This window comes from Procambarus clarkii, chromosome 55, assembly GCF_040958095.1.
Source record: "Procambarus clarkii isolate CNS0578487 chromosome 55, FALCON_Pclarkii_2.0, whole genome shotgun sequence".
In the NCBI taxonomy this organism is placed as follows: domain Eukaryota; kingdom Metazoa; phylum Arthropoda; class Malacostraca; order Decapoda; family Cambaridae; genus Procambarus; species Procambarus clarkii.
In genome coordinates, this window is record NC_091204.1 from 11,081,530 (window position 1) to 11,105,759 (window position 24,230).

The 24,230-nt window shown below is 60.5% G+C and overlaps 1 protein-coding gene across 1 annotated transcript in view; it reads left to right on the forward strand.

Annotated features, from left to right (window-relative positions):
- The window catches only part of Ino80 (chromatin-remodeling ATPase INO80), a gene marked incomplete at its 3' end in the record, with an annotated part of 167,440 nt that overhangs the window by 118,936 nt on the left and 24,274 nt on the right, over positions 1–24,230 (forward strand). Inside the window, 2 exon segments of the mRNA XM_069305469.1 lie at positions 8,918–9,012; positions 13,113–13,185. Of these exon segments, the coding sequence (XP_069161570.1) occupies positions 8,918–9,012; positions 13,113–13,185 (168 nt within the window).

Below are 24,230 nucleotides of genomic sequence, written 5' to 3' on the forward strand. Positions count from 1 at the left end.
CACTTGTGTGCTGTGGTGGGCCCCACATGTGTGTTGTGGTGGGCCCCACATGTGTGTTGTGGTGGGCCCCACATGTGTGCTGTGGTGGGCCCCACATGTGTGCTGTGGTGGGCCCCACATGTGTGTTGTGGTGGACCCCACATGTGTACTGTAGTGGGCCCCACATGTGTGCTGTAGTGGGCCCCACATGTGTGCTGTAGTGGGCCCCACATGTGTGCTGTAGTGGGCCCCACATGTGTGCTGTGGTGGGCCCCACATGTGTGCTGTGGTGGGCCCCACATGTGTGCTGTGGTGGGCCCCACATGTGTGTTGTCGTGGACCCCACATGTGTACTGTAGTGGGCCCCACATGTGTGCTGTAGTGGGCCCCACATGTGTGCTGTGGTGGGCCCCACATGTGTGCTGTGGTGGGCCCCACATGTGTGTTGTGGTGGGCCCCACATGTGTACTGTAGTGGGCCCCACATGTGTGCTGTAGTGGGTCCCACATGTGTACTGTAGTGGCCCCACAGGTGTGCTGTGGTGGGCCCTACATGTGTGCTGTGGTGGGCCCTACATGTGTGCTGTGGTGGGCCCTACATGTGTGCTGTGGTGGGCCCCACATGTGTGCTGTAGTGGCCCCTACATGTGTGCTGTGGTGGACCCCACATGTGTGCTGTAGTGGGCCCCACATGTGTGCTGTAGTGGGCCCACATGTGTGCTACAGTGGGCCCCACACGTGTGCTGTGGTGGCCCCACATATTTGCTGTGGTGGGCCCCACATGTGTCCTGTGGTGGGCCCCACATGTGTGCTGTGGTGGGCCCCACATGTGTCCTGTGGTGGGCCCCACATGTGTGCTGTGGTGGGCCCCACATGTGTGCTGTAGTGAGCCCCACATGTGTGTTGTGGTGGGCCCCACATGTGTGCTGTAGTGGGCCCCACATGTGTGCTGTAGTGGGCCCCACATGTGTCCTGTGGTGGGACCCACATGTGTGCTGTGGTGGGCCCCACATGTGTGCTGTGGTGGGCCCAACATGTGTGCTGTGGTGGGCCCCACATGTGTGCTGTGGTGGGCCCCACATGTGTGCTGTGGTGGGCCCCACATGTGTGCTGTGGTGGGCCCAACATGTGTGCTGTGGTGGGCCCCAAATGTGTGCTTTGGTGGGCCCCACATGTGTGCTGTGGTGGGCCCCACATGTGTGCTGTGGTGGGCCCCACATGTGTGCTGTGGTGGGCCCCACATGTGTGCTGTGGTGGGCCCTACATGTGTGCTGTGGTGGGCCCTACATGTGTGCTGTGGTGGGCCCCACATGTGTGCTGTGGTGGGCCCCACATGTGTGCTGTGGTGGGCCCCACATGTGTGCTGTGGTGGGCCCCACATGTGTGCTGTGGTGGGCCCCACATGTGTCCTGTGGTGGGCCCTACATGTGTCCTGTGGTGGGCCCCACATGTGTGCTGTGGTGGGCCCCACATGTGTGCTGTGGTGGGCCCCACATGTGTGCTGTGGTGGGCCCTACATGTGTGCTGTGGTGGGCCCCACATGTGTGCTGTGGTGGGCCCCACATGTGTGCTGTGGTGGGCCCCACATGTGTACTGTGGTGGGCCCCACATGTGTGCTGTGGTGGGCCCCACATGTGTGCTGTGGTGGGCCCTACATGTGTGCTGTGGTGGGCCCCACATGTGTGCTGTGGTGGGCCCCACATGTGTGCTGTGGTGGGCCCCACATGTGTGCTGTGGTGGGCCCCACATGTGTGCTGTGGTGGGCCCCACATGTGTGCTGTGGTGGGCCCCACATGTGAACTGTGGTGGGCCCCACATGTGTGCTGTGGTGGGCCCCACATGTGTACTGTGGTGGGCCCCACATGTGTGCTGTGGTGGGTCCCACATGTGTGCTGTGGTGGGCCCCACATGTGTGCTGTGGTGGGCCCCACATGTGTGCTGTGGTGGGCCCCACATGTGTGCTGTGGTGGGCCCCACATGTGTGCTGTGGTGGGCCCCACATGTGTGCTGTGGTGGGCCCCACATGTGTGCTGTGGTGGGCCCCACATGTGTGCTGTAGTGGGCCCCACATGTGTGCTGTGGTGGGCCCCACATGTGTGCTGTGGTGGGCCGTACATGTGTGCTGTGGTGGGCCCCACATGTGTGCTGTGGTGGGCCCTACATGTGTGCTGTGGTGGGCCGTACATGTGTGCTGTGGTGGGCCCCACATATGTGCTGTGGTGGGCCCTACATGTGTACTGTGGTGGGCCCCACATGTGTGCTGTAGTGGGCCCCACATGTGTGTTGTGGTGGGCCCTACATGTGTGCTGTGGTGGGCCCCACATGTGTACTGTTGTGGGCCCTACATGTGTGCTGTGGTGGGCCCTACATGTGTGCTGTGGTGGGCCCCACATGTGTACTGTAGTGGGCCCTACATGTGTGCTGTGGTGGGCCCTACATGTGTGCTGTAGTGGGCCCCACATATGTGCTGTGGTGGGCCCTACATATGTGCTGTGGTGTGCTACAGCAAATCACAGCACGAGGGAAGTTAATGGTCCAACACGCGCAGTTTAACAGTAATTATTTTGTTGATATATATATCCGGCTCCCGGGCCGGCTTCAGCAGGGTGAGAGGTGGCCAGCTGCTTCCTGGCCTGCTCCCTGCTGCTGCTGCTGCTGCTGCTGCTCCAGCTGCTCCTGCTGCTGCTTCCTGGCCCGCTACCTGCTGCTGCTGCTGCCTCCTGGCCCGCTCCCTGCTGCTGCTGCTGCTGCTTCCTGGCCCGCTCCCTGCTGCTGCTGCTGCTGCTCCAGCTGCTCCTGCTGCTGCTCCAGCTGCTGCTGCTGCTGCTTCCTGGCCCGCTCCCTGCTGCTCCAGCTGCTCCTGCTGCTGCTTCCTGGCCCGCTCCCTGCTGCTGCTGCTGCTGCTGCTTCCTGGCCCGCTCCCTGCTGCTGCTGCTGCTGCTGCTGCTTCCTGGCCCGCTCCCTGCTGCTCCAGCTGCTGCTGCTGCTGCTCCTGCTGCTCCAGCTGCTCCTGCTGCTGCTGCTGCTGCTCCAGCTGCTGCTGCTGCTCCAGCTGCTCCTGCTGCTGCTCCTGCTGCTGCTCCAGCTGCTCCTGCTGCTGCTCCAGCTGCTCCTGCTGCTGCTTCCTGGCCCGCTCCCTGCTGCTCCAGCTGCTCCTGCTGCTGCTTCCTGGCCCGCTCCCTGCTGCTGCTGCTGCTGCTGCTGCTGCTGCTCCAGCTGCTCCTGCTGCTGCTGCTGCTCCAGCTGCTCCTGCTGCTGCTGCTTCCTGGCCTGCTCCCTGCTGCTCCTGCTGCTGCTGCTGCTGCTCCAGCTGCTCCTGCTGCTGCTCCAGCTGCTGCTGCTGCTCCAGCTGCTGCTGCTTCCTGGCCCGCTCCCTGCTGCTGCTGCTTCCTGGCCCGCTCCCTGCTGCTGCTGCTTCCTGGCCCGCTCCCTGCTGCTGCTGCTGCTTCCTGGCCCGCTCCCTGCTGCTGCTGCTGCTGCTCCAGCTGCTGCTGCTGCTTCCTGGCCCGCTCCCTGCTGCTGCTGCTGCTGCTTCCTGGCCCGCTCCCTGCTGCTGCTGCTTCCTGGCCCGCTCCCTGCTGCTCCAGCTGCTGCTGCTGCTGCTCCAGCTGCTGCTGCTCCTGCTGCTGCTGCTGCTCCAGCTGCTGCTTCCTGGCCCGCTCCCTGCTGCTCCTGCTGCTGCTGCTGCTCCAGCTGCTGCTGCTCCAGCTGCTCCAGCTGCTGCTGCTGCTCCAGCTGCTGCTGCTTCCTGGCCCGCTCCCTGCTGCTGCTGCTTCCTGGCCCGCTCCCTGCTGCTGCTGCTGCTGCTCCAGCTGCTGCTGCTGCTTCCTGGCCCGCTCCCTGCTGCTGCTGCTGCTGCTGCTGCTCCAGCTGCTGCTGCTGCTGCTGCTCCAGCTGCTGCTGCTGCTGCTGCTCCAGCTGCTGCTGCTGCTCCTGCTGCTGCTCCAGCTGCTGCTGCTGCTCCTGCTCCTGCTGCTGCTCCAGCTGCTCCTGCTGCTGCTCCAGCTGCTGCTGCTGCTGCTGCTCCTGCTGCTGCTCCAGCTGCTCCTGCTGCTGCTGCTTCCTGGCCCGCTCCCTGCTGCTCCAGCTGCTGCTGCTCCTGCTGCTGCTGCTGCTGCTGCTCCAGCTGCTGCTGCTGCTCCAGCTGCTGCTGCTGCTGCTGCTCCTGCTGCTGCTCCAGCTGCTGCTGCTGCTGCTGCTCCAGCTGCTGCTGCTGCTCCTGCTGCTGCTCCAGCTGCTGCTGCTGCTGCTCCAGCTGCTGCTGCTGCTGCTTCCTGGCCCGCTCCCTGCTGCTCCAGCTGCTGCTGCTCCTGCTGCTGCTGCTGCTGCTTCCTGGCCCGCTCCCTGCTGCTCCTGCTCCTGCTGCTGCTGCTGCTGCTGCTGCTGCTCCAGCTGCTGCTTCCTGGCCCGCTCCCTGCTGCTCCAGCTGCTGCTGCTCCTGCTGCTGCTGCTGCTCCAGCTGCTGCTTCCTGGCCCGCTCCCTGCTGCTCCTGCTGCTGCTGCTGCTCCAGCTGCTGCTGCTGCTTCCTGGCCCGCTTCCTGCTGCTCCTGCTGCTGCTGCTGCTCCTGCTGCTGCTGCTGCTCCTGCTTCCTGGCCCGCTCCCTGCTGCTGCTGCTGCTGCTCCAGCTGCTGCTGCTGCTTCCTGGCCCGCACCCTGCTGCTGCTGCTTCCTGGCCCGCACCCTGCTGCTGCTGCTCCAGCTGCTGCTGCTGCTGCTTCCTGGCCCGCTCCCTGCTGCTGCTGCTCCAGCTGCTGCTGCTGCTTCCTGGCCCGCTCCCTGCTGCTCCAGCTGCTGCTGCTCCTGCTGCTGCTGCTGCTGCTGCTCCAGCTGCTGCTGCTGCTGCTGCTGCTCCAGCTGCTGCTGCTGCTGCTGCTCCAGCTGCTGCTGCTCCTGCTGCTGCTGCTGCTGCTCCTGCTGCTGCTGCTGCTCCAGCTGCTGCTGCTGCTGCTCCAGCTGCTGCTGCTGCTGCTGCTGCTCCAGCTGCTGCTGCTGCTGCTGCTCCAGCTGCTGCTGCCTGGCCCGCTCCCTGCTGCTCCTGCTGCAGCTGCTGCTGCTCCAGCTGCTGCTGCTCCAGCTGCTGCTGCTGCTGCTGCTGCTCCAGCTGCTGCTGCTGCTCCAGCTGCTGCTGCCTGGCCCGCTCCCTGCTGCTGCTGCTGCCTGGCCCGCTCCCTGCTGCTCCTGCTGCTGCTGCTGCTCCAGCTGCTGCTGCCTGACCCGCTCCCTGCTGCTCCTGCTGCTGCTGCTGCTCCACCTGCTGCTGCCTGGCCCGCTCCCTGCTGCTGCTGCTACTCCAGCTGCTGCTGCCTGGCCCGCTCCCTGCTGCTGCTGCTGCTGCTCCAGCTGCTGCTGCCTGGCCCGCTCCCTTCTGCTCCTGCTGCTGCTGCTGCCTGGCCTGCTCCCTGCTGCTCCTGCTGCTGCTGCTCCAGCTGCTGCTGCTGCTGCTCCAGCTGCTGCTGCTGCTGCTCCAGCTGCTGCTGCTGCCTGGCCCGCACCCTGCTGCTGCTGCTGCTGCTTCCTGGCCCGCACCCTGCTGCTGCTGCTGCTGCTTCCTGGCCCGCACCCTGCTGCTGCTGCTGCTGCCTGGCCCGCACCCTGCTGCTGCTGCTGCTGCTGCTCCAGCTGCTGCTGCCTGGCCCGCACCCTGCTGCTGCTGCTGCTGCTGCTCCAGCTGCTGCTGCCTGGCCCGCACCCTGCTGCTCCTGCTGCTGCTGCCTGGCCCGCTCCCTGCTGCTGCTGCTCCAGCTGCTGCTGCCTGGCCCGCTCCCTGCTGCTGCTGCTGCTGCTGCCTGGCCCGCACCCTGCTGCTGCTGCTGCCTGGCCCGCTCCCTGCTGCTGCTGCTGCCTGGCCCGCTCCCTGCTGCTGCTGCTGCTGCTGCTGCCTGGCCCGCACCCTGCTGCTGCTGCTCCTGCTGCTGCTGTTGCTGCTGCTGCTTCCTGGCCCGCACCCTGCTGCTGCTGCTGCTGCTGCTTCCTGGCCCGCACCCTGCTGCTCCTGCTGCTGCTGCTGCTGCTCCAGCTGCTGCTGCTACTGCTGCTGCTCCATCTGCTGCTGCCTGGCCCGCACCCTGCTGCTCCTGCTGCTGCTGCTGCTCCAGCTGCTGCTGCTGCTGCTCCAGCTGCTGCTGCTGCTGCTCCAGCTGCTGCTGCTGCTCCTGCTGCTGCTCCAGCTGCTGCTGTCTGGCCCGCTCCCTGCTGCTCCTGCTGCTGCTGCTGCCTGGCCCGCTCCCTGCTGCTCCTGCTGCTGCTCCAGCTGCTGCTGCCTGGCCCGCACCCTGCTGCTCCTGCTGCTGCTCCAGCTGCTGCTGCCTTGCCCGCTCCCTGCTGCTGCTGCTGCCTGGCCCGCACCCTGCTGCTGCTGCTGCTGCTGCTTCCTGGCCCGCACCCTGCTGCTGCTGCTGCTGCTCCAGCTGCTGCTGCTGCTGCTTCCTGGCCCGCACCCTGCTGCTCCTGCTGCTGCTGCTGCTGCTCCAGCTGCTGCTGCTGCTGCTCCAGCTGCTGCTGCTGCTGCTCCAGCTGCTGCTGCTGCTGCTCCAGCTGCTGCTGCTGCTGCTCCAGCTGCTGCTGCTGCTCCAGCTGCTGCTGCTGCTCCAGCTGCTGCTGCCTGGCCCGCTCCCTGCTGCTCCTGCTGCTGCTGCTGCCTGGCCCGCTCCCTGCTGCTCCTGCTGCTGCTGCTGCTCCAGCTGCTGCTTCCTGACCCGCTCCCTGCTGCTCCTGCTGCTGCTGCTGCTCCACCTGCTGCTGCCTGGCCCGCTCCCTGCTGCTGCTGCTACTCCAGCTGCTGCTGCCTGGCCCGCTCCCTGCTGCTGCTGCTGCTGCTCCAGCTGCTGCTGCCTGGCCCGCTCCCTTCTGCTCCTGCTGCTGCTGCTGCCTGGCCTGCTCCCTGCTGCTCCTGCTGCTGCTGCTCCAGCTGCTGCTGCTGCTGCTGCTGCTGCTGCTCCAGCTGCTGCTGCTGCCTGGCCCGCACCCTGCTGCTGCTGCTGCTGCTTCCTGGCCCGCACCCTGCTGCTGCTGCTGCTGCTTCCTGGCCCGCACCCTGCTGCTGCTGCCTGGCCCGCACCCTGCTGCTGCTGCTGCTGCTGCTCCAGCTGCTGCTGCCTGGCCCGCACCCTGCTGCTCCTGCTGCTGCTGCCTGGCCCGCTCCCTGCTGCTGCTGCTGCTGCTGCTCCAGCTGCTGCTGCCTGGCCCGCTCCCTGCTGCTGCTGCTGCTGCTGCTGCCTGGCCCGCACCCTGCTGCTGCTGCTGCCTGGCCCGCTCCCTGCTGCTGCTGCTGCTGCTGCCTGGCCCGCTCCCTGCTGCTGCTGCTGCTGCCTGGCCCGCACCCTGCTGCTGCTGCTGCTCCTGCTGCTGCTGTTGCTGCTGCTGCTTCCTGACCCGCACCCTGCTGCTGCTGCTGCTTCCTGGCCCGCACCCTGCTGCTCCTGCTGCTGCTGCTGCTGCTCCAGCTGCTGCTGCTACTGCTGCTGCTGCCTGGCCCGCACCCTGCTGCTCCTGCTGCTGCTGCTGCTCCAGCTGCTGCTGCTGCTGCTCCAGCTGCTGCTGCTGCTCCTGCTGCTGCTCCAGCTGCTGCTGCCTGGCCCGCTCCCTGCTGCTCCTGCTGCTGCTGCTGCCTGGCCCGCTCCCTGCTGCTCCTGCTGCTGCTCCAGCTGCTGCTGCCTGGCCCGCACCCTGCTGCTCCTGCTGCTGCTCCAGCTGCTGCTGCCTTGCCCGCTCCCTGCTGCTGCTGCTGCCTGGCCCGCACCCTGCTGCTGCTGCTGCTGCTGCTGCTGCTCCAGCTGCTGCTGCTGCTGCTCCAGCTGCTGCTGCTGCTGCTTCCTGTCCCGCACCCTGCTGCTCCTGCTGCTGCTGCTGCTGCTCCAGCTGCTGCTGCCTGGCCCGCACCCTGCTGCTCCAGCTGCTGCTGCCTGGCCCGCACCCTGCTGCTGCTGCTGCTGCTCCAGCTGCTGCTGCCTGGCCCGCACCCTGCTGCTCCTGCTGCTGCTCCAGCTGCTGCTGCCTGGCCCGCTCCCTGCTGCTCCTGCTGCTGCTCCAGCTGCTGCTGCCTGGCCCGCTCCCTGCTGCTCCTGCTGCTGCTCCAGCTGCTGCTGCCTGGCCCGCTCCCTGCTGCTGCTGCTGCTGCTGCTCCAGCTGCTGCTGCCTGGCCCGCACCCTGCTGCTGCTGCTGCTGCCTGGCCCGCTCCCTGCTGCTGCTGCTGCCTGGCCCGCTCCCTGCTGCTGCTTCCTGGCCCGCACCCTGCTGCTGCTGCTCTAGCTGCTGCCTGGCCTCGAACCGGGCTTCGGGGAGTAGAAGAACTCAGTTGAGAGGCGGGACCAAGGAGCCAGAGCTCAACCCCCGTGACATTAACCGCCAACTTGGAGAAACATTTGAATAAGCGCGGCAAGTTTTGGCGGGCCGGACGCCACCTAGCGGCGGAACCTGCAACTTTCCACCAAAACAATAACATTGCCCTGCTATATCTACCCCCCTTCCCTCACTGTATATTCTTTTTTCCTTGATTGCTGTACCCACTCTGGTTACAGGAGTACATGTGGCACTAATACAGGTGTTTGGTCTGGTTACAGGAGTACATGTGGCACTAATACAGGTGTTTGGTCTGGTTACAGGAGTACATGTGGCACTAATACAGGTGTTTGGTCTGGTTACAGGAGTACATGTGGCACTAATACAGGTGTTTGGTCTGGTTACAGGAGTACATGTGGCACTAATGCAGGTGTTTGGTCTGGTTACAGGAGTACATGTGGCACTAATACAGGTGTTTGGTCTGGTTACAGGATTACATGTGGCACTAATACAGGTGTTTGGTCTGGTTACAGGAGTACATGTGGCACTAATACAGGTGTTTGGTCTGGTTACAGGAGTACATGTGGCACTAATACAGGTGTTTGGTCTGGTTACAGGAGTACATGTGGCACTAATACAGGTGTTTGGTCTGGTTACAGGAGTACATGTGGCACAGGAAGCACAAGTTCATGCGCCTTGACGGCTCCTCCAAGATCTCTGACCGACGCGACATGGTGGCCGACTTCCAGACTAAGTGAGTCCCCTCTCTGCTGTACCCCTCTCTGCTGTACCCCTCTCTGCTGTACCCCTCTTTGCTGTACCTCCCTCTGCTGTACCCTCTCTGCTGTACCCCCTCTGCTGTACCTCCCTCTCCTGTACCCCCTCTGCTGTACCACCCTCTGCTGTACCTCCCTCTGGTGTACCCCCTCTGCTGTACCCCCTCTGCTGTACCCCCCTCTGCTGTACCCCTCTCTGCTGTACCCCCTCTCTGCTGTACCCCTCTCTGCTGTACCTCCCTCTGCTGTACCCCCCTCTGCTGTACCCCTCTCTGCTGTACCCCTCTCTGCTGTACCCCCTCTGCTGTACCTCCCTCTGCTGTACCTCCCTCTGCTGTACCTCCCTCTGCTGTACCTCCCTCTGCTGTACCTCCCTCTGCTGTACCCCCCTCTGCTGTACCCCCCTCTGCTGTACCCCCCTCTGCTGTACCCCCCTCTGCTGTACCCCCCTCTGCTGTACCTCCCTCTGCTGTACCTCCCTCTGCTGTACCCCCCTCTGTTGTACCTCCCTCTGCAGTACCCCCTCTGCTGTACCCTCCCCTCTGCTGTACCCCCCTCTGCTGTACCTCCCTCTGCTGTACCCCCTCTGCTGTACCTCCCTCTGCTGTACCCCCTCTGCTGTACCTCCCTCTGCTGTACCCCCTCTGCTGTACCCCCTCTGCTGTACCTCCCTCTGCTGTACCCCCCTCTGCTGTACCTCCCTCTGCTGTACCCCTCTCTGCTGTACCTCCCTCTGCTGTACCTCCCTCTGCTGTACCTCCCTCTGCTGTACCCCTCTCTGCTGTACCTCCCTCTGCTGTACCCCCCTCTGCTGTACCGCCCTCTGCTGTACCCTACCCTCTGCTGTACCCCTCTCTGCTGTACCCCTCTCTGCTGTACCCCCCTCTTCTGTACCTCCCTCTGCTGTACCCCCTCTGCTGTACCCCTCTGCTGTACCTCCCTCTGCTGTACCCTACCCTCTGCTGTACCCTACCCTCTGCTGTACCCCCTCTGCTGTACCCCCCTCTGCTGTACCCCCCTCTGCTGTACCTCCCTCTGCTGTACCCCTCTCTGCTGTACCTCCCTCTGCTGTACCCCCCTCTGCTGTACCTCCCTCTGCTGTACCTCCCTCTGCTGTACCCCCCTCTGCTGTACCTCCCTCTGCTGTACCCCCCTCTGCTGTACCTCCCTCTGCTGTACCTCCCTCTGCTGTACCTCCCTCTGCTGTACCCCCCTCTGCTGTACCCCCTCTGCTGTACCTCCCTCTGCTGTACCCCCTCTGCTGTACCCCCTCTGCTGTACCTCCCTCTGCTGTACCTCCCTCTGCTGTACCTCCCTCTGCTGTACCTCCCTCTGCTGTACCCCCTCTGCTGTACCTCCCTCTGCTGTACCTCCCTCTGCTGTACCCCCTCTGCTGTACCTCCCTCTGCTGTACCCCCCTCTGCTGTACCCCCTCTGCTGTACCCCCCCTCCCTCTGCTGTACCTCCCTCTGTTGTACCCCCTCTGCTGTACCCCCTCTGCTGTACCCCCCTCTGCTGTATCCCCCTCTGTTGTACCCCCTCTGCTGTACCCCCCTCCCTCTGCTGTACCTCCCTCTGTTGTACCCCCTCTGCTGTACCCCCCTCTGCTGTACCTCCCTCTGCTGTACCTCCCTCTGCTGTACCTCCCTCTGCTGTACCCCCTCTGCTGTACCTCCCTCTGCTGTACCTCCCTCTGCTGTACCCCTGCTGTACCCCCTCTGCTGTACCTCCCTCTGCTGTACCTCCCTCTGCTGTACCCCCTCTGCTGTACCCCCTCTGCTGTATCTCCCTCTGCTGTACCACCCTCTGCTGTACCACCCTCTGCTGTACCTCCCTCTGCTGTACCCCCCTCTGCTGTACCTCCCTCTGCTGTACCCCCCTCTGCTGTACCTCCCTCTGCTGTACCTCCCTCTGCTGTACCTCCCTCTGCTGTACCCTACCCTCTGCTGTACCCAACCCTTTGCTGTACCCAACCCTCTGCTGTACCCCCCTCTGTTGTACCTCCCTCTGCTGTACCCCCTCTGCTGTACCCCCCTCTGCTGTACCCTACCCTCTGCTGTACCCCCTCTGTTGTACCTCCCTCTGCTGTACCCCCCTCTGCTGTACCCTACCCTCTGCTGTACCCCCTCTGCTGTACCTCCCTCTGCTGTACCCCCTCTGCTGTACCCCCCTCTGCTGTACCTCCCTCTGCTGTACCCTACCCTCTGTTGTACCCCCCTCTGCTGTACCCCCCTCTGCTGTACCTCCCTCTGCTGTACCTCCCTCTGCTGTACCTCCCTCTGCTGTACCCTACCCTCTGTTGTACCCCCCTCTGCTGTACCCCCCTCTGCTGTACCCCCCTCTGCTGTACCCCCCTCTGCTGTACCTCCCTCTGCTGTACCCCCTCTGCTGTACCTCCCTCTGCTGTACCTCCCTCTGCTGTACCATCTCTGCTGTACCTCCCTCTGTTGTACCCCCCACTGCTGTACCCCCTCTGCTGTACCCCCCTCTGCTGTACCCCCCTCTGCTGTACCTCCCTCTGCTGTACCCCCCTCTGCTGTACCTCCCTCTGCTGTACCACCCTCTGCTGTACCCCCTCTGCTGTACCCCCCTCTGCTGTACCCCCCCTCTGCTGTACCCCCCTCTGCTGTACCCCCCTCTGCTGTACTCCCTCTGCTGTACCTCCCTCTGCTGTACCCCCTCTGCTGTACCTCCCTCTGCTGTACCCCCTCTGCTGTACCTCCCTCTGCTGTACCCCCTCTGTTGTACCCCCCTCTGCTGTACCTCCCTCTGCTGTACCTCCCTCTGCTGTACCCCCCTCTGCTGTACCTCCCTCTGCTGTACCCCCCTCTGCTGTACCTCTCTCTGCTGTACCTCCCTCTGCTGTACCTCCTTCTGCTGTACCTCCCTCTGCTGTACCCCCTCTGCTGTATCCCCCTCTGCTGTATCCCCCTCTGCTGTATCCCCCTCTGCTGTACCCCCCTCTGCTGTACCTCCCTCTGCTGTACCTCCCTCTGTTGTTCCTCCCTCTGCTGTACCCTACCCTCTGCTGTGCCTCCCTCTGCTGTACCCCCTCTGCTGTACCTCCCTCCGCTGTACCTCCCTCTGCTGTACCTCCCTCTGCTGTACCTCCCTCTGCTGTACCCCCTCTGCTGTACCCCCTCTGCTGTACCCCCCTCTGCTGTACCCCCCTCTGCTGTACCTCCCTCTGCTGTACCCCCCTCTGCTGTACCCTACCCTCTGCTGTACCCTACCCTCTGCTGTACCCCCCCTCTGTTGTACCCCCTCTGCTGTACCCCCCTCTGCTGTACCTCCCTCTGCTGTACCCTCTCTGCTGTACCCCCTCTGCTGTACTCCCTCTGCTGTACCCTCTCTGCTGTACCCCCTCTGCTGTACCCCCCTCTGCTGTACCCCCTCTGCTGTACCCCCCTCTGCTGTACCTCCCTCTGCTGTACCTCCCTCTGCTGTACCTCCCTCTGCTGTACCACCCTCTATTGTACCCTCCTCTGCTGTACCCCCCTCTGCTGTACCCCCCTCTGCTGTACCCCCTCTGCTGTACCCCCTCTGCTGTACCCCCCTCTGCTGTACCCCCTCTGCTGTACCTCCCTCTGCTATCTAGATGCTATACATGGCTATGTAGATGCTATACATGGCTATCTAGATGCTATACATGGCTATCTAGATGCTATACATGGCTATCTAGATGCTATACATGGCTATCTAGATGCTATACATGGCTATCTAGATGCTATACATGGCTATCTAGATGCTATACATGGCTATCTAGATGCTATACATGGCTATCTAGATGCTATACATGGCTATCTAGATGGTATACATAGCTATCTAGATGCTATACATGGCTATCTAGATGCTATATATGGCTATCTAGATGCTATACATGGCTATCTAGATGCTATACATGGCTATCTAGATGCTATATATGGCTATCTAGATGCTATACATGGCTATCTAGATGCTATGTACTGTGTGTAAACCATTTCAGGTATGATAACATTTTTGATAACTTGACGCATGATAACATGGCCCAACTGGTTTGGACGGGGGGACTATATCGTGTTATCCTGGTGTGTTTCAGAGCGGATATCTTCGTCTTCCTGCTATCGACCCGCGCGGGCGGCGTGGGTATCAACCTCACGGCTGCCGACACTGTGAGTACCCGCTATCCTGGTCACCTGTTATCATGTTTCCGCTATCGTGGTCACCTGTTATCTTGTTCCCGCTATCTTGGTTATCTGTTTTCTTGCCCTGATCCTGTATGCCCCCGCTCCTGGTGACCTGTTATCTTGTTCCCGCTATCCTGTTCACCTGTTATCTTCAACAATGGCGGCGGCAGATGTAATATTCTCAAGGGATTGTGCGGATAAATGTCCTCCAGGAGAGGTGGACGGGTGTATATCCCCGAGGGAATAGGGGATAGCAGGGAGGACCGAGGGGCAAGGGAATAGGGGATAGCAGGGAGGACCGAGGGGCAAGGGAGTAGGGGATAGCAGGGAGGACCGAGGGGCAAGGGAGTAGGGGATAGCAGGGAGGACCGAGGGGCAAGGGAATAGGGGATAGCAGGGAGGACTGAGGGGCAAGGCAGTAGGGGATAGCAGGGAGGACCGAGGGGCAAGGGAATAGGGGATAGCAGGGAGGACTGAGGGGCAAGGCAGTAGGGGATAGCAGGGAGGACCGAGGGGCAAGGGAGTAGGGGATAGCAGGGAGGACCGAGGGGCAAGGGAGTAGGGGATAGCAGGGAGGACCGAGGGGCAAGGGAGTAGGGGATAGCAGGGAGGACCGAGGGGCAAGGGAGTAGGGGATAGCAGGGAGGACCGAGGGGCAAGGGAGTAGGGGATAGCAGGGAGGACTGAGGGGCAAGGGAGTAGGGGATAGCAGGGAGGACTGAGGGGCAAGGGAGTAGGTGATAGCAGGGAGGACCGAGGGGCAAGGGAGTAGGGGATAGCAGGGAGGACCGAGGGGCAAGGGAGTAGGGGATAGCAGGGAGGACCGAGGGGCAAGGCAGTAGGTGATAGCAGGGAGGACCGAGGGGCAAGGGAGTAGGGGATAGCAGGGGGGACCGAGGGGCAAGGGAGTAGGGGATAGCAGGGAGGACCGAGGGGCAAGGGAATAGGGGATAGCAGGGAGGACTGAGGGGCAAGGGAGTAGGGGATAGCAGGGAGGACTGAGGGGCAAGGGAGTAGGTGATAGCAGGGAGGACCGAGGGGCAAGGGAGTAGGGGATAGCAGGGAGGACTGAGGGGCAAGGGAGTAGGGGATAGCAGGGAGGACCGAGGGGCAAGGCAGTAGGTGATAGCAGGGAGGACCGAGGGGCAAGGGAGTAGGGGATAGCAGGGGGGACCGAGGGGCAAGGGAATAGGGGATAGCAGGGAGGACCGAGGGGCAAGGGAGTAGGGGATAGCAGGGAGGACCGAGGGGCAAGGGAATAGGGGATAGCAGGGAGGACCGAGGGGCAAGGGAGTAGGGGATAGCAGGGAGGACCGAGGGGCAAGGGAGTAGGGGATAGCAGGGAGGACCGAGGGGCAAGGGAGTAGGGGATAGCAGGGAGGACCGAGGGGCAAGGGAGTAGGGGATAGCAGGGAGGACCGAGGGGCAAGGGAGTAGGGGATAGCAGGGAGGACCGAGGGCAAGGGAGTAGGTGATAGCAGGGAGGACCGAGGGGCAAGGGAGTAGGGGATAGCAGGGAGGACCGAGGGGCAAGGGAGTAGGGGATAGCAGGGAGGACCGAGGGGCAAGGGAGTAGGGGATAGCAGGGAGGACCGAGGGGCAAGGGAGTAGGGGATAGCAGGGAGGACTGAGGGGCAAGGCAGTAGGGGATAGCAGGGAGGACCGAGGGGCAAGGGAGTAGGGGATAGCAGGGAGGACCGAGGGGCAAGGGAGTAGGGGATAGCAGGGAGGACTGAGGGGCAAGGGAGTAGGGGATAGCAGGGGGGACCGAGGGGCAAGGGAGTAGGGGATAGCAGGGAGGACCGAGGGGCAAGGGAGTAGGGGATAGCAGGGAGGACCGAGGGGCAAGGGAGTAGGGGATAGCAGGGAGGACCGAGGGGCAAGGGAGTAGGGGATAGCAGGGAGGACCGAGGGGCAAGGCAGTAGGGGATAGCAGGGAGGACTGAGGGGCAAGGGAGTAGGGGATAGCGGGGAGGACCGAGGGGCAAGGGAGTAGGGGATAGCAGGGAGGACCGAGGGGCAAGGGAGTAGGGGATAGCAGGGAGGACCGAGGGGCAAGGGAGTAGGGGATAGCAGGAAGGACCGCCGGCCGGCCGGCCCGGTTCCCTACGCAGGATTACTGGATTAATGGATTACAAGATTTACAGTATTGGGGGATTTTTTTCTCGCTATTCTCGCCTTTATTCTGGTGAGCCTTACACACCTGTTATCAGGTGTGTAAGGTTACACACCTGTTATCAGGTGTGTAAGGTTACACACCTGTTATCAGGTGTGTAAGGTTACACACCTGTTATCAGGTGTGTAAGGTTGCACACCTGTTATCAGGTGTGTAAGGTTATACACCTGTTATCAGGTGTGTAAGGTTATACAGCTGTTATCAGGTGTGTAAGGTTACACACCTGTTATCAGGTGTGTAAGGTTACACACCTGTTATCAGGTGTATAAGGTTACACACCTGTTATCAGGTGTGTAAGGTTGCACACCTGTTATCAGGTGTGTAAGGTTATACAGCTGTTATCAGGTGTGTAAGGTTACACAGCTGTTATCAGGTGTGTAAGGTTACACACCTGTTATCAGGTGTGTAAGGTGGCTTGATGCTACCCAAAGGTACCCAACACTACCCAAAGGTACCCAACACTACCCAAAGGTACCCCAACACTACCCAAAGGTACCCAACACTACCCAAAGGTACCCCAACACTACCCAAAGGTACCCCAACACTACCCAAAGATACCCCAACACTACCCAAAGGTACCCCAACACTACCCAAAGGTACCCAACACTACCCAAAGGTACCCCAACACTACCCAAAGGTACCCCAACACTACCCAAAGGTACCCCAACACTACCCAAAGGTACCCAACACTACCCAAAGGTACCCCAACACTACCCAAAGGTACCCAACACTACCCAAAGGTACCCCAACACTACCCAAAGGTACCCCAACACTACCCAAAGGTACCCCAACACTACCCAAAGGTACCCAACACTACCCAAAGGTACCCAACACTACCCAAAGGTACCCCAACACTACCCAAAGATACCCCAACACTACCCAAAGGTACCCCAACACTACCCAAAGGTACCCAACACTACCCAAAGGTACCCAACACTACCCAAAGGTACCCCAACACTACCCAACATTAACCAAAGGTACCCCAACACTACCCAAAGGTACCCTAACACTACCCAAAGGTACCCCAACACAACCCAAAGGTACCCAACACTACCCAAAGGTACCCTAACACTACCCAAAGGTACCCCAACACTACCCAAAGGTACCCAACACTACCCAAAGGTACCCCAACACTACCCAAAGGTACCCCAACACTACCCAAAGGTACCCCAACACTACCCAAAGGTACCCAACACTACCCAAAGGTACCCCAACACTACCCAAAGGTACCCAACACTACCCAAAGGTACCCAACACTACCCAAAGGTACCCCAACACTACCCAAAGGTACCCCAACACTACCCAAAGGTACCCAACACTACCCAAAGGTACCCAACACTACCCAAAGGTACCCTAACACTACCCAAAGGTACCCTAACACTACCCAAAGGTTCCCAACACTACCCAAAGGTACCCCAACACTACCCAAAGGTACCCCAACACTACCCAAAGGTACCCAACACTACCCAAAGGTACCCAACACTACCCAAAGGTACCCTAACACTACCCAAAGGTACCCCAACACTACCCAAAGGTACCCCAACACTACCCAAAGGTACCCCAACACTACCCAAAGGTACCCCAACACTACCCAAAGGTACCCAACACTACCCAAAGGTACCCAACACTACCCAAAGGTACCCCAACACTACCCAAACGTACCCCAACACTACCCAAAGGTACCCAACACTACCCAAAGGTACCCAACACTACCCAAAGGTACCCAACACTACCCAAAGGTACCCACCACTTCCCAAAGATACCCCAACACTTCCCAAAGGTACCCACCACTACCCAAAGGTACCCCAACACTACCCAAAGGTACCCCAACACTACCCAAAGGTACCCCAACACTACCCAAAGGTACCCCAACGCTACCCAAAGGTACCCCAACACTACCCAAAGGTACCCCAATACAGTCTACCTTCATATATCCCGTCTGACTAACGTTGTATGGTGATAGATGGTGACCTAACCTAACCTAACCTACCCTAACCTAACCTGACCTAACCTAACCTACCCTACCCTAACCTAACCTAACCTGACCTACCCTAACCTAACCTAACCTGACCTACCCTAACCTAACCTAACCTACCCTAACCTAACCTGACCTACCCTAACCTAACCTAACCTGACCTACCCTAACCTAACCTACCCTAACCTAACCTAACCTAACCTAACCTAACCTAACCTGACCTACCCTACCCTAACCTGACCTACCCTAACCTAACCTAACCTAACCTAACCTGACCTACCCTACCCTAACCTGACCTACCCTAACCTAACCTAACCTACCCTAACCTGACCTGACCTAACCTGACCTGACCTAACCTAACCTAACCTAACCTACCTGACCTGACCTAACCTAACCTAACCTACCTGACCTGACCTAACCTAACCTAACCTAACCTACCTGACCTAACCTAACCTAACCTACCTGACCTAACCTAACCTGACCTGACCTAACCTAACCTGACCTGACCTGACCTGACCTAACCTGACCTAACCTAACCTAACCTAACCTGACCTAACCTAACCTGACCTAACCTAACCTAACCTAACCTGACCTAACCTAACCTACCCTGACCTGACCTAACCTAACCTAACCTGACCTGACCTGACCTAACCTAACCTACCCTGACCTGACCTGACCTACCCTACCCTAACCTACCCTAACCTACCCTAACCTAACCTGACCTGACCTAACCTACCCTACCCTAACCTGACCTGACCTAACCTAACCTAACCTAACCTAACCTAACCTACCTGATCATACTGGTCGTATAGGAGCTCTTGTGTACGACCCTTCGCTCGTAAGTTCGAGCCCAATACAGGCACGCGGGTTGGAGGTTTCAGATGGGAAAAATTATTTTGCATATTTTCCTTGTTTACTTGTGATTGGGGAGGTGATTGGGGGTGATTGGAAGGGGGGGGGGTGACATCCGGGTTATTAAGGCCTGGTTAATGTTTATGCCCCGGAGGTTAAATTGACCAGTTTAGTCGTAATTGGCTCGTGGGTCCATAACTGTTTATAGTGGTTACTGTGGACTGATTAATGGGTGGTTGTGGCCAGCACCGTGGTCACAGTACTGTGACCAGCACCGTGGCCAGTACCGTGGTCACAGTACTGTGACCAGCACCGTGACCAGCACCGTGGTCACAGTACTGTGACCAGCACCGTGGCCAGTACCGTGGCCAGCACCGTGGTCACAGTACCGTGACCAGCACCGTGGCCAGCACCGTGACCAGCACCGTGGCCAGCACCGTGACCAGCACCGTGGCCAGCACCGTGACCAGCACCGTGGCCAGTACTGTGACCAGCACCGTGACCAGCACCGTGGTCACAGTACCGTCACCAGCACCGTCACCAGCACCGTGACCAGTACCGTGACCGGCACCGTGGTCACAGTACTGTGACCAGCACCGTGACCAGCACCGTGACCAGCACCGTGGTCACAGCACCGTGACCAGCACCGTGACCAGCACCGTGGTCACAGTACCGTGACCAGCACCGTGGCCAGCACCGTGACCAGCACCGTGGCCAGCACCGTGACCAGCACCGTGGCCAGCACCGTGACCAGCACCGTGGCCAGTACTGTGACCAGCACCGTGACCAGCACCGTGACCAGTACCGTGACCGGCACCGTGGTCACAGTACTGTGACCAGCACCGTGACCAGCACCGTGACCAGCACCGTGGTCACAGCACCGTGACCAGCACCGTGACCAGCACCGTGGTCACAGTACCGTGACCAGCACCGTGACCAGCACCGTGGTCACAGCACCGTGGCCAGCACCGTGACCAGCACCGTGGTCACAGTACCGTGACCAGCACCGTGGTCACAGTACCGTGACCAGCACCGTGACCAGCACCGTGGCCAGCACCGTGACCAGCACCGTGGTCACAGCACCGTGGCCAGCACCGTGACCAGCACCGTGGTCAAAGTACCGTGACCAGCACCGTGGTCACAGTACCGTGGCCAGCACCGTGACCAGCACCGTGGCCAGTACTGTGACCAGCACCGTGACCAGCACCGTGGCCAGCACCGTGACCAGCACCGTGACCAGCACCGTGACCAGCACCGTGACCAGCACCGTGACCAGCACCGTGGTCACAGTACCGTGACCAGCACCGTGGTCACAGTACCGTGGCCAACACCGTGGTCACAGTACCGTGACCAGCACCGTGGTCACAGTACCGTGGCCAGCACCGTGGCCAGCACCGTGACCAGCACCGTCGCCAGTACTGTGACCAGCACCGTGACCAGCACCGTGACCAGCACCGTGACCAGTACCGTGACCGGCACTGTGGTCACAGTACTGTGACCAGCACCGTGACCAGCACCGTGACCAGCACCGTGACCAGCACCGTGGTCACAGTACCGTGACCAGCACCGTGACCAGCACCGTGGCCAGCACCGTGACCAGCACCGTGGCCAGCACCGTGACCAGCACCGTGGCCAGTACTGTGACCAGCACCGTGACCAGCACCGTGGCCAGCACCGTGACCAGCACCGTGACCAGCACCGTGACCAGCACCGTGGTCACAGTACCGTGACCAGCACCGTGGTCACAGTACCGTGGCCAGCACCGTGGTCACAGTACCGTGACCAGCACCGTGGTCACAGTACCGTGGCCAGCACCGTGGCCAGCACCGTGACCAGCACCGTGACCAGCACCGTGACCAGCACCGTGGCCAGCACCGTGACCAGCACCGTGGCCAGCACCGTGACCAGCACCGTGACCAGTACTGTGACCAGCACCGTGACCAGCACCGTGGTCACAGTACCGTGACCAGCACCGTGACCAGTACTGTGACCAGCACCGTGACCAGCACCGTGGTCACAGTACCGTGACCAGCACCGTGGCCAGCACCGTGGCCAGTACTGTGACCAGCACCGTGACCAGCACCGTGGTCACAGTACCGTGACCAGCACCGTGACCAGCACCGTGACCGGCACCGTGGTCACAGTACTGTGACCAGCACCGTGGTCACAGTACTGTGACCAGCACCGTGACCAGCACCGTAGTCACAGTACTGTGACCAGCACCGTGGTCACAGTACTGTGACCAGCACCGTGACCAGCACCGTGGCCAGTACCGTGGCCAGCACCGTGACCAGCACCGTGGTCACAGTACCGTGACCAGCACCGTGGCCAGCACCGTGACCAGCACCGTGACCAGCACCGTGGTCACAGTACCGTGACCAGCACCGTGGCCAGCACCGTGACCAGCACCGTGACCAGCACCGTGGCCAGCACCGTGACCAGCACCGTGACCAGCACCGTGGTCACAGTACCGTGACCAGCACCGTGACCAGCACCGTGGTCACAGTACTGTGACCAGCACCGTGACCAGCACCTTTTTTCACACACACACCAGGAAGCAGCCCATGACAGCTGACTAACTCCCAGGTACCTAATTTACTGCTAGGTAACGGGGGGCATAGGGTGAAAGACATTCTGCCCATCGTTTCTCCCCGGCGCCCGGGATCGAACCCGGGGCCACAGGATCACGTATGCAGCGTAGGTGAAGGGAAGTTTAGAGGTAGAAAAATACAGTTAGAGGTATGATAGCAGGCGGACTGTCCGCCTTGCTGACCCGTCCTGTCTCCAACAGCAAGAAGTTTTCTTTTCCCACTGACGCTCCTGTTCACCTAGCAGTAAATAGGTACCTGGGAGTTAGACAGCTGCTACGGGCTAACATCAAGATAACGTCAAGAAAACTACAAGATATCAAGATAACCAGAAGATATTAAGATAACCACAAGATAACATTAAGATAACCACAAGATAACATTAAGATAACCACAAGATATCAAGATAACATTAAGATAACCACAAGATATCAAGATAACATTAAGATAACCACAAGATATCAAGATAACCACAAGATATAAGACAATCACAAGATATTAAGATAACCATAAGATATCAAGATAACCTCAATATATCAAGATAATCTCAAGATATCAAGATAATTACAAGATATCAAGATAACCACAAGATATCAAGATAACCTCAAGATGATATCAAGAAAACCACAAGATATCAAGATAACCACAAGATATGAAGATAACCTCAAGATATCAAGAAAACCTCAAGATCTCAAGATATCAAGATCTCAATATATCAAGATAACCTCAAGATATCAAGATAACCACAAAATATCAAGATAATCACAAGATATCAGATAACACCAATATAACCACAAGATATCAAGATAACCACAAGATATCAGATAACACCAATATAACCACAAGATATCAAGATAACACCAAGATAACATCAGGATAACCTGCCCACACCCAGGTGCCCCCCCCCCCCCACGTGTCCAGGTGACGTGCCGGTGTTAAACGTTTCCTGCCCCCCCCCTCCCCCCCTCCCCTTCCCCCCTCCCCTTCCCCCCCTCCCCTTCCCCCCCCCCCCCGCCCCCCTCCCCCCCTCCCCCCCCTCCCCTTCCCCCCCCGCCCCCCCCCCCCCCCCCCACTGGTCACGTGACGTGTGGCCCATTATTATTATTAAGTAATTTGCTCACGTGATTTAATTGTGGAGGGGGAGACCCGCCCCCCTGTCCAGGGGTGAGGGGGGACCAGCAGCCTGGACTGGACCTGCCGATTGCCAGCACCAACAGCCTGGTGGAGCCCGCCTCTGGGGTCCCCCTTAACACGGTCTCACAGCTGGGCAAGAAGGGCCCCCCCCATCTTCCTGCTGCTGCTGCTGCTGCTGCTGCTGCTGCTGCTCCTGCTGCTGCTGCTGCTGCTCCTGCTGCTCCTGCTGCTCCTGCTGCTCCTGCTGCTGCTGCTGCTCCTGCTGCTGCTGCTGCTCCTGCTGCTGCTGCTGCTGCTGCTCCTGCTGCTGCTGCTCCTGCTGCTGCTGCTGCTCCTGCTGCTGCTGCTCCTGCTGCTGCTGCTGCTGCTGCTGCTGCTGCTCCTGCTGCTGCTGCTGCTCCTGCTGCTCCTGCTGCTGCTGCTCCTGCTGCTGCTGCTGCTCCTGCTGCTGCTGCTGCTGCTCCTGCTGCTGCTGCTCCTGCTGCTGCTGCTGCTCCTGCTGCTGCTCCTGCTGCTGCTGCCGTCCTGCTGCTGCTGCTGCTGCTCCTGCTGCTGCTCCTGCTGCTGCTCCTGCTGCTGCTCCTGCTGCTGCTGCTCCTGCTGCTGCTGCTGCTGCTGCTCCTGCTGCTGCTGCTCCTGCTGCTGCTGCTGCTGCTGCTGCTCCTGCTGCTGCTCCTGCTGCTGCTCCTGCTGCTGCTGCTGCTCCTGCTGCTGCTGCTGCTGCTGCTGCTGCTGCTCCTGCTGCTCCTGCTGCTGCTGCTGCTGCTCCTGCTGCTGCTGCTGCCATCCTGCTGCTGCTACTATTGTCCTAACAGCATTGCCCCCCATACAGTAGGGGACCCCCTTGTTGATAGTCCACACTCCCAGGATAATCTTGTGTCCAGACCCGTGGATCAGATACTTTTCATGTCGTTAACTTTACACCTCTGACTTCTGGTCTTGTCATCCTGGGTGATGTTTGAGCGTCCTATGATTGTCCCGCACCTCTGGTGGTGGTGGTGCAAAGTGTTCCCCTCCAGGGTGACCTAGAGTGAAGGTCCAGCAAATGGCTACTAGAGTTTAACTCCTGTAAATGTAATGAAGTTTGGGAGCAGGAGGCTAATGGCTGAGTGGATAGCGCTGGGGGTTCGTAGTCCTCAGCTTCCTGGGTTCGATCCCTGGTGGAAACAATTGGGGGGTAGAGGGTTTTTTCAGCCTGATGCGTCTGTTCACCCTAGCTGGGAGTAGATGTACCTGGTAGTTAGACAGCTGTTTCGGGCTGCTGCTTCTTGGGTCGAGGACCGGGCCGCGGGGGACGGTAAAGCCCGAAATTACTTCTCACGACACTGGAAGACAGAAGAGTTAGGGGGAGACATGATCACGACCTTCAAAATCCTCAGAGGAATTGACAGTAGATAAACTAGGCGAGGATGGTATGGGGGACCCGAGTCACGCCGGCCGGTACAGCCCGGCCGGATTAGAGCCCCGGATAATCCGGATAACTGAAGTTATTAGAGTGAATCTCATCTTTACGACCGGACGAGGCAATTAAACGGTGATCGATGTTGATAATCCGGTTAATATGTCCTCCTTATCCAAGGGGGGGGGTTTGGTGGGGCGGTTGATAAGGGGGGGGGGGGTTTGGTGGGGCGGTTGATAAGGGGGGGGGGGTGATGGGGCGGTTGATAAGGGGGGGGGGGTGATGGGGCGGTTGATAAGGGGGGGGTGATGGGGCGGTTGATAAGGGGGGGTGGGGCGGTTGATAAGGGGGGGGTGATGGGGCGGTTGATAAGGGGGGGTGATGGGGCGGTTGATAAGGGGGGAGGGTAATGGGGCGGTTGATAAGGGGGGGGTGATGGGGCGGTTGATAAGGGGGGGGGTGATGGGGTGGTTGATAAGGGGGGGTGATGGGGCGGTTGATAAGGGGGGGGTGATGAGGCGGTTGATAAGGGGGGGGGTGATGGGGCGGTTAATAAGGGGAGTGATGGGGCGGTTGATAAGGGGGGTGATGGGGCGGTTGATAAGGGGGGTGATGGGGCGGGTGATAAGGGGGGGGAGTGATGGGGCGGTTGATAAGGGGGGGGTGATGGGGCGGTTGATAAGGGGGGGGGGTTTGGTGGGGCGGTTGATAAGGGGGGGGTTTGGTGGGGCGGTTGATAAGGGGGGGGTGATGGGGCGGTTGATAAGGGGGGGTGATGGGGCGGTTGATAAGGGGGGGGGTGATGGGGCGGTTGATAAGGGGGGTGATGGGGCGGTTGATAAGGGGGGTGATGGGGCGGGTGATAAGGGGGGGAGTGATGGGGCGGTTGATAAGGGGGGGGGTGAT